Here is a 10,337-nt window from a genome sequence, read left to right as displayed (position 1 = left end):
AATTTAGAGCGAAATCGTGGCTACATATGGACCATGTCATGAAATGACACTTATCTCTTTGTAGATATTATTGACACTGCGAACATGATGGGATATCAACCATCTCATGCGCTGCCTGGCCAAAAACTACAGTGAATCAGGTTTGACTATAAGTGGGCTACAGATAGCTGCTCGGACTACGAGCTAAATCGTGGCTATAAACAGGCTAAGCATTGAACATGTCAAAGAAATGAAACCAAACACCTTGTAAACGGTGTTACTTTGCTTACATGATGGAATATCGTACATCTCAAGTTATTTTGCCAAAAAATGACATGAAACCAAATTCAAGGTTATTTGGGCTAGAAGTGGGTTACACATAGCCGGACTATATCGGGTCTATACTTAACTGAGACGTTGAAATGACGGCTATTGCTTGCTGGGTTACTGCAGGACTGGTACTGAAACAGAGAAACCTGCTGCTGCTGAGATGAACTATTATAGCCTACTGCAACAGGTGACCACATTTTCAGTAACATTACAACACTGTTGGTGTAGATCAGTGGTGGACAGTAGCTTTACTTCGTTACTGTACTTAAGTACATTTTTCAAGTATCTGTACTTTATTGGAGTCGTTTTATTTTGAGTAACTTTTACTTTTACTTCACTACATTCCAAAGCATAACTGATGCTGCTAAAAGTAAGTTACTAATGTCGAAATTTAGGGTTAATTATTGTAACTGAAAATCATATTTAGGTCAAAACTGTCAGTTTGTGAACTAAATCTGTAAAGCGTGATCTATTTAAGCCCACTGAAATGATTGAATGCAGACACATCAACATCTGTGTCTCTATTTTAGGTTAAAAAAAAACCCAAGGTTAAAAAAAAACAAAAAAAACATTAATATAACACAGATTAAATAAAATAATTCATGCCCGTTCATATTCCCCGCTGCTGTAAAGTTAACAGTTTTATTAAAATGCTAGGCATTTAGCCCTATGTGACGTCTGTTTGTATATTGTTTATCAACAGTATACATTTTTATATTGTTTGGATTAACTAGCCGAGTAGACAGATATGAATGTTTATCGGCCAATACCGAACCCTAGGTATCGGAATCGGTATCGGAGGCAAAAAAGGCGGATCGGAGCATCCCTAATTTTGAGCAGTAGGATTATAAAAAAACATGTGCTAATATAAATGTAAATTAAGTAGCCTATATAAAATTGCAAAATAAATCTATCTATCAGTACTTTTTACTTAAGTACATAAAAAATCTAGTACTTTTGTACTTTCACTCGAGTAAAATTGAAAAAGGAGTAATATTTTATTATATGTATCTGTACTTTTACTCAAGTACTTGATTTGTGTACTTCGTCCACCACTGGTGTAGATGGAAGTTTGTTTCATCGAGTCCAGCTGCCTCATGCATAGTGGATCTGACAGGTAATGGCCTCAAAATGAGCAATACCTGACAATCTGCCACACTCCATGTGTACTCACAAACAAACAGGCAACAGCTGCCCAACTAGCTTCAGTCTTACAGTTTTAACACATCTTCTACATTCATAATCATTCATTATCATTCACACAGCAGCGATCACACATCAGCTGAATGTGTCATTCATTTGTCCTTCTCACCTTTGAAAGGAAGGTAGGAGGAGTGTTTCTGAACAACAGGAACAAATGTGTTCTTGTATTATACACGATTATTACACACATACATTCACCAGCAGGGCTGAGGCTGTAATCCGTCCGTTATCTGTGAATTATCTTTATTTATAAAATAGATTAATATAATGATACGGTATGTAAATTGGCAACACTTTTACAATAAAGTCTCATTAGTTAATGCATTGACTAAAACTGTGCAATACATATGTTACAGAATTACTCTTTGTTAACATTAAAAATATAATGTAATTTATTGTAAGGTCATGTTCACTAGATGTTGAATTTAACATTCACTAAGATTAATAATTCTTTGTGTTAAATCTGTCAAAATCATTAAATGGTTATTTCCAGTATTAAATTAGATATTAAACCCCAGACTTTCAGTGTATATTTAGACTTTACAGTATGCCTAATTGTAAACTGGATAAAAACACACGATCGACATGTTAAAATTATCATTTGTGCATAATGGGTAGAGGAGATGTATCTAAAGCTGTAATCCCTGAATAATATGTTGTCATATGCACACCACAGGAACAGCTGGTGTATGTTTTTTTTAATATCAAAGTTAATGCATTTATGTTATATGATATATTTTAGAGTGACCCCAGCTGAAAAGACAATACCATAAATATGTGATAAAAGTGCTTTTCTGCTCTTCCAGATGTGTGCACTTTCAAAAGGACCAAAGTATTTCAGATTTATCATAAAAAACAATATTTTATTTATTTTGAATGCTATATGCTCAAACTGAGCAAAAGCTGGACAAAATGTTTCACACACAAGGTACGACAAAGAAGTTTCTCAATTCAAAAGCAAATCCATCAGGAAAATCATAAAAAAGTAAAAGGACCACTTTTAGAGTGTTGGGGTTCCCACAATGGCCTTTGAAAAGGACGATGGGTAAGACTAGAGCGTTCTGTCCTTCACAGAGGGAGCGAGAAGCCTGTAATCGATGCTCTTCTACAGCACAGTCTAATATAGACATCCATGGATTTTTTAAAAATCACAAAATGGGAAAAAAAACAAACACTTGAACAGATACTTTCCAAAATGTTTGCACCCAAACTTCACACAAAACATTTTCAGCCCAATACAAAGTCTCTGCACTACAGACTCATCAGGTCATGACATGATTTGGACTTGAGTTTGAAGGCTGCTTGCTTGTTCTTCTGAGCAACCATTCTGTTAATGAAACGCTTTGCTTTCTTTGGGAGACTCTCTCGTCGCTTTTGAAGAGAACAACGTCTGGTGAGGTTCTCTGTGCTGTCTCTTCGCAGACGGAGCTGGCGGATGATGCCCTCAAACAGCGGCCAGACATTGTGTTGCATTGCTGCTGACGTTTCAATGAACTTACAGTCAAAGACAGCAGCAGACGAGCGACCCTCTAAAAAATACAAAATAACATAAATAAAAATTCCCAGTGATCTAAGGTAAAACAAAGAGTACTTTATTAATCCCACAAGTGGATTTGCAGAGTAAGAAGATGCTACTGGTAGCAGTAACTTTAGGTTAAGAAGTAAAGAAGCACTGAAGAGTTTTACTATTTAAGTTCAGAATCACTTACCACTAATGGACACTTCCCTGCAGCGAACCAGGTCACATTTATTGCCAACGAGGATGATGGGAGTTCGGTCGGCCTCACGCTGGCGTCGAAGCTGAATACGGAGATCTGATGCGCGAAGGAAGCTTGAACGGTCTGTTATGGCATAAACTATAATGAAAGCGTCTCCTGTCTGCAAACATTGCTCCTGTGTCCAGCTGCCCTCATCCTGATGGAAACAGAAATCAGAATGTCGCTGAACCTCCAATCACTTATAAAGTATATTAATATAAATTTCTGATGAACTAAAGGTGTTACCTGTGAATCCCACGTGTCGAGTAGGGTAACGGTGGCCCTCTCACCATCTACTGTTATTGTCTGCTCAAATACTTCACCTGAGAACATTAAAAAGGACAAAGAGTTGAAGGTTATCAATCGTGGCCATGGAAAAAACGTACAAAATTACAATCGGATCCACTTTATATCTTATAGTGACAATAAAAACTGGTTTATTTGAAGTTTTCTGTTCAATCTGAAGAGGTTCGATTTGCCCAACTCACATTAGACGAACGCAATTTCTGTTAGTGAGCTCGTATGAACATATTCGAACTTGTAGCCTAATAATATTAAATGCTCAATTCATGAATTTTCGAATGATTGCACTTAATATTAATATGTTTAGTGTCCACTTCAGTAGTCCTAAAAAGGACTTTAAATATGCCTTTAAAATATTTCCCTAAATAGGGCCTGATTTTTTGTCAATTTTACCCCTGAACCCCACTTTGCAACCTCCGTTTCTAAATTTAAAAAAATCATAAAACGTAGCTCTCTATCTCTCTATAGCATATACACATCACATAATGTTTACTTTTATGACCCTCAACCTGTTGTTTTGACTTTCTAATTCTACACAATTCTCTCTAATTCTAAGTGACCACTAGACTACATGATTCCAAATTGTAAAAGTTTCTTTAATTGCACCATTATGATGGGAAAACGTTGAATTTTAAATACGTAATAGCCTAAACATAACCGCTATAAACAGGCTTATATCCAAATTTCAATCTGAATCAAGAACGTCAATGGAACGCCAAGTGATTACTTGCGATAGTTGATGTGTCTGTGAACAGTTGGGAGTACAAAGAGTAAAGGAAAAGTCCAGTTAATTGTCAACATACCTCCATATAACTCGCATTCGCTGCCCATGCTGTCCGATGCTCCAGCGAATATACTAGCGAGCGCGGACTTCCCGACGCCGTTGTCCCCGAGCAGGACAACAGTGAAGGGTCCAACCGAAGCTGGAGTCGCAGACTCGCTGGAGAGAACGGAGTCTGAAGAGGTGGACGAGCAGGAGCTGGACCTGGACATACCGATGTCGGGACGCGGGAAACCATCGCTCAGCAGCTGCCCTCCGTCCGTCCCGCAGATGCTCCACCGGTGCAGGTGATGCTGAACGCGTATACTGTGGCGCCGCATGCTCGCCAGCAGGGTCATTTGTGCAATTCGACGACAAACACTCGGTTAAACGACGGGTGTCTCTTCGACTGTGACTGCACAAAGAATTGACGAACTAAATCGGACGCTCCAAATTGTGCTCCAATAATGGGTCTAGTCCCATCCAGCAGAAACCTGCTCAACAAGATCTAATTGCTCTTGGCTTCTTTGTCTGCAATTAAGCACACCTGAGTGAGGATTGGTGCTGTTTGCCCTGGTAATCCTGTACGTCTATATTTTGCGCAGTAATGTGCTTTGAGCTCTCAGTGCAGTTCATGCTTATATCTCAGTAGCAGTGGGGATTTCCTTGACGTCACTTTTCTCTCCCAATGAGCTGCAGCGGGTCTTTCCTTTTAGCGCCCGATGGGTGTGAAATAGAGTTTCTCCTGTGCGCATCGAGACGTGATTCAAGACCAGGGGCCAAAATTGAGAGAAAATTCGATTAAAGGAAACGTTTAAAATTTGCAATTCGTTTTTAAATACATTTTATATTTGCACAGTAGGCTATTTTATAGATAATGTGTTAATTTCCACTCTCCATCTCATATTTTCTAACACATTATAAACTGGTCTTTATATTAAAATACACAACTACCTTCATATTTCCGTATGGGGTGCAAAATCTTCATATACTTGGCTTGGGGTTCCTTGGCATCAAAAGTTTGAAAGCCCCTGATATCCAACAAAAATATGTTTTTAGAACGTTTTGCTAACATCCCACTAAGTTATAAGAACATTATTTCTGAATGTTCAACAAATGTTAAGTGAAAATGCCATATTATCATTGCAAATCTTTTGGAAAGGTTACTTTTAAGTGTTCGCTGAACATTGTGAAGCAATAGTAACAAACGTTACACGTTAAAACATTTTCAGGAAAAAAATGAACGATTGTTAAAGAATTAAAGACTAGATAACTTTGACAAATGTTCTGTTAACGTTACTTGAATAACGTTTGTTTATAACTTTGATAGAACCTAACCAGAACGTTAGCCAAATTTTGAGAACGGTCCCTGTTTATTGGGTCTGTTTGTCTGAAATGCTGCACAGACTAACTGGATAAATGAACTGTGAGTGGCATTGTCAATGTCATTGTCAGTGACATTATGCAACCTTGATTAGTCTGTTGGTTAGCATAGTAAACCAGTTAAGGCCAGGTTAAAGCAGGACACCTAGGCAGGACAGTACTAATCAGGAGAGACAACTAATCACAGTTATATAGACAGACAAATAAAATAAAAGATATTCTCAGTCACTAGTTTGCTTATACATGTCTGGTACAGCAAATAATATATATTAAATATATTTTAAATCAAGTTCTGCTAGACTTATACTGCAGAATGCAAATCACAGTTTGAAACTCTGTAACAAATCTCGTGATCCTGTTTTCTGTCGAGACTTGCTTGCAAACATGCAATCCAAAGGAGATCAATGTGGCCAATTCTGAACTAAATCAAAACTAAATTCTCATTAGGCTACATCAGTCTCTTATATACTACATACCATGCAAACAAATCAAGGGTTCAGACAGAGTACAATACCACAGATGCTCATGCTCTCCATTTCACGCACGCACAAGCGTGCACATAAACACGTACCGAGATACAGATTACATTGACTCTGCTGCTCAAAGAGGGACAAATTAAAGATTATAATGAGTTATTAATGTAATTGCTGGATTATAATGACTGCTTCTATATTCAGAATTGATATAGATGAAGGGATTGGATGGATAAGAGAAATCGCAGTAGAGTGCTGGATTACCTCTTTCATTCATTCACTTCTCTAAGAGCAGATCAGAAATAGGCCATTAGAGATCAGAGAGGGTCAGAGACAAATGGTGCTTTACAGATAATATGAGTGATGCACCACCAACATAAAACTAAAAGCAACATGGTATTTTAGGTTGTGATAGCTGAAAAAGCTTATCAGTCTGGAACTTTTTCAAAAGTGTTTGAGCAGTATCATCTGCAAACAGGGATGTAAATGGGATACAAGTTACAAGTGCAACTTGTGTGTGGTGTTGCAGTAAAGCGTGGGTTGTGTTAGGTTAGTGCTATGGCCATGAGACCTGAGCTGACCACTGATCCCGAAGCAGTAATTGCAGTATCTTGGCCATGCGTCAGGAAAGAAGGGATAAGTTATTTTGGTCTTGGAGAGCAAAAATACTACAGAGAGACAGATTAGCAGAGTGTCAAGTGTTAAATGCCATTTTAAAGAATTCAAGGCGAAATGTTCACCTGGATGATCAACTTGAATAATCAATGCATAATTACAACTGCTTTATGTTATTTTTAGCACTGTTGTCTCACAGCAAGAAGGTGTCCGGTTCGAGCCTCGGCAGGGATAGGAGGCCTTTCTGTGTGGAGTTTGCATGTTCTCCCTGTGTCAGTGTGGGTTTACGCTGGGTACTCCGGTTTCCTCCCACAGCCCAAAGACATGCAGGTCAGGTGAATTGACCTGCATGGTCCCCCACCATATTATATATATATATATATATATATATATATATACTACAGAGAGACAGATTAGCAGAGTGTCAAGTGTTAAATGCCATTTTAAAGAATTCAAGGCGAAATGTTCACCTGGATGATCAACTTGAATAATCAATGCATAATTACAACTGCTTTATGTTATTTTTAGCACTGTTGTCTCACAGCAAGAAGGTGTCCGGTTCGAGCCTCGGCAGGGATAGGAGGCCTTTCTGTGTGGAGTTTGCATGTTCTCCCTGTGTCAGTGTGGGTTTACGCTGGGTACTCCGGTTTCCTCCCACAGCCCAAAGACATGCAGGTCAGGTGAATTGACCTGCATGGTCCCCCACCATATTATATATATATATATATATACTGTATATATACACACTGTATATATATATATATACATACACAGTCAAACCAAAATTTATTGAGACACCTTCAACATTTCTTACATTATCAGTTTATTTGCTATAGTTTAGAAAATGGAAATAAAATATGACAAGAACTCTACCCATTTAGGTCAACCAATTACCAAGCAATGCTTAATTTTGTTCAGTCTGTGGGGTAAGAAGTTCACATTAGCAATTAAAGAAAAAAAAACACTTAAGCAAAACATGGTCAAGTCAAAGTTTCTGAATAAATTTTGGTCCCAAATTTTTATCAATTTTACTGGTAGTCCACTGTATGAAGAATTTTTGGGTATAATATGTCACAGTTTACTTTATTTTGCTATTCTCACGTATATAAATGAACTACAGTATCCTGCACCCACTAGTGTATATATATATATACAGTGGGTACGGAAAGTATTCAGACCCCCTTAAATTTTTCACTCTTTGTTATATTGCAGCCATGTGTATATATATATATATATATATATATATATATATATATACTGTATTGTATATCTCCACAGAAAAATTAAGCAGCACAATTGCTTCCAACATTAATAATAATAATAAATGGTATATAATAATTAAGTAATAATAAATAATAATACATTCTTGAGCACCAAATCAGCATATTAGAATGATTTCTGAAGAATTTAGTACTGCCTTTATATATATAATTTTGATTTTCTTAATTTGAAATTAAAAAAAGAAAAGAAAAAAAAGTAAAACAAATAAAATATTTCAGCTGTTAAGGTTTGTTCCTTCTAGTTTTGTCTTTCATTATTACATATACGTTATTTCACTATATATATATATATATATAATATCAATAATTTTCTTCTAGCATAAATACAAGCTTTGTTACATATGCACTGCACAGGCACCATTACGTCCTCAACAGTGGTGTAGTCCTAAAGAAAAAAGCATCTTGGATGCCCTGGGGGTAAGCAGATAAACATCACATTTTCATTTTTGGGTGAACTATCATATCATAACATATATATTTGTTATATATATGTTATCATATCATAACATATATATTTTGCCTTAGCATGAAGTTGCAGTTTCACAATACATTAATTACACTTACGAATAACAGTAAAATGCTGCAAATAATTTTTTCTTGCGCTTGAAACGCGATTTACACCTTTACAAAGCTTCTGTTGTGCATGCAAATTTAATTTACGCTTACAGTCTTATGTACACTTCCACAAATATTACCCTGCGTATGCAAATCTTTTTGACGTCATTCTACCTTCATATGGGACACCATTAAAGGGGAAGCTACATGACAGTAGATTACGGACTTGCGAAGCAACAAAACAAGTGGGTATACCGAGGGTATACGCAAATATTGATCCTTAGAAGTCGTAATACGCAAACATCCCGGGGGAAAAAGTAAGCATACGGCGTATACTTGCGTATGGCCCCGACTACACCACTGAGACTCCTCAACAATCTAACTGATCTGAGCACACGTCTTTACTACATTCAGTGACGCCTGAGTCCTTCCCTCTGGGACTACACTGCAGGAACAATCTGCACACCTGACGGTACTTACAGTAAAGGCTTGGCTGAGGAACATACACACTTCCCTACAGACTCAATAGACATTGTATTGTTACTCTGGAAACAGTTGCTGGGATCTCATCATCACAGCCTGGACAGTGTCAGGCTCTCAAGAGGTTGCTTATACACAAGTGTCTGCCTAACACGCCATCTCCAACACTCCACTCTCCCCACCAGAGATACAGACGCATGCAGATACACACAATCTGTGACTCACACGTTATATCACAGCAGAATGATCTATCAGTGCCCCATTCAAACCCTGAAACTCCGTCAATAAACAACACCAGCGAACGTGCACCCAGGTTTGTTTCATTAATGAGTCACGGGGCTGACAAGTTCATTTCCTGCTGGTGCCTGTTGTGCCTCGATGCTTTCGTGATCGTTCTGTCATTTCTGATTCCTGTAGTCGGTGTTTGTGTTACTAATAGTGACAAAGAACAGATTTAGCTAGAAAATGCATTAACCATGAACCATCTGCGCAACTAATGTAATCCTGCACAGCGTCACGTTCAACGATTCTCCTATTGAGATGGAACAATCCTGGTTTTGGATACATTTCATGTAAACCATCCACATTGTATAAATTAGGATGATAACGGGGGAAACAACGTAATAAACAAGATGACGGAGGTCAACCCACTATTTAATCAACTGATTCATTAGCAATGTGAAGATGTTTCCATAAACACTAAAGAGCAAAGTAAACTAATGATTTAAAAAACGAACAGAAAATCATTATATTTAGGATAAATTAAAGGGGTCATATGATGTTGCTAAAAAGAACATTATTTTGTGTATTTGGTGTAATGAAATGTGTTTATGCGGTTTAAGGTTAAAAAAAACATTATTTTCCACATACTGTACATTATTGTTTCTCCTCTATGCCCCGCCTTTCTGAAACGCGTCAATTTTTACAAAGCACATCGGTCTGAAAAGCAAGGTGTGCTGTGATTGGCCAGCTATCCAGTGCATTGTGATTGACCGAATACCTCAAATGCATGACGGAAATGTTACGCCCCTCACCATACTGTGATGATGCCCTGTCAGGCCGGAGCGATGATTCAAAAACATGAAAACCCATTATAAACGAGGCATTCCTTGCATCCAGTGGAGACATAATTATGGATTATAATGACTTATACTGTCTTTTTATGCGTTGCGTTGCATCGCGCCCGCGTAAACATAAAACCATGTCTGCATTTGTGATC

General features: G+C 37.6%; 1 protein-coding gene across 1 annotated transcript; it reads right to left on the bottom strand.

The window, feature by feature from the left end:
- Window positions 1-2,429: 2,429 nt before the first annotated feature.
- Window positions 2,430-4,974, bottom strand: gem (GTP binding protein overexpressed in skeletal muscle). The gene is made up of 4 exons (XM_016485296.1): window positions 4,376-4,974; window positions 3,516-3,592; window positions 3,222-3,426; window positions 2,430-3,041 (listed from the first exon to the last, which is right to left on the bottom strand). Exons 1-4 carry the CDS (start codon window positions 4,689-4,691, stop codon window positions 2,764-2,766), a joined length of 876 nt encoding a protein of 291 aa, XP_016340782.1. The 5' UTR covers window positions 4,692-4,974; the 3' UTR covers window positions 2,430-2,763.
- Window positions 4,975-10,337: the final 5,363 nt, after the last annotated feature.

This window comes from Sinocyclocheilus anshuiensis, unplaced genomic scaffold (assembly GCF_001515605.1).
Source record: "Sinocyclocheilus anshuiensis isolate Anshui unplaced genomic scaffold, SAMN03320099.WGS_v1.1 scaffold409, whole genome shotgun sequence".
NCBI classification, from domain to species: Eukaryota; Metazoa; Chordata; class Actinopteri; order Cypriniformes; family Cyprinidae; genus Sinocyclocheilus; species Sinocyclocheilus anshuiensis.
This window is presented reverse-complemented; position numbering and strand designations above follow the sequence as displayed.

Excerpts from the sequence above, each read along its gene's own strand:
- gem (XM_016485296.1), bottom strand. The coding sequence starts at position 4,691 with ATGACCCTGCTGGCGAGCATGCGGCGCCACAGTATACGCGTTCAGCAT. Across the intron at positions 3,593-4,375 it reads CGAATGCGAGTTATATGGAG|GTGAAGTATTTGAGCAGACA; the intron begins GTATGTTGACAA and ends TAATGTTCTCAG. Across the intron at positions 3,042-3,221 it reads CAGGGAAGTGTCCATTAGTG|AGGGTCGCTCGTCTGCTGCT; the intron begins GTAAGTGATTCT and ends TGTATTTTTTAG.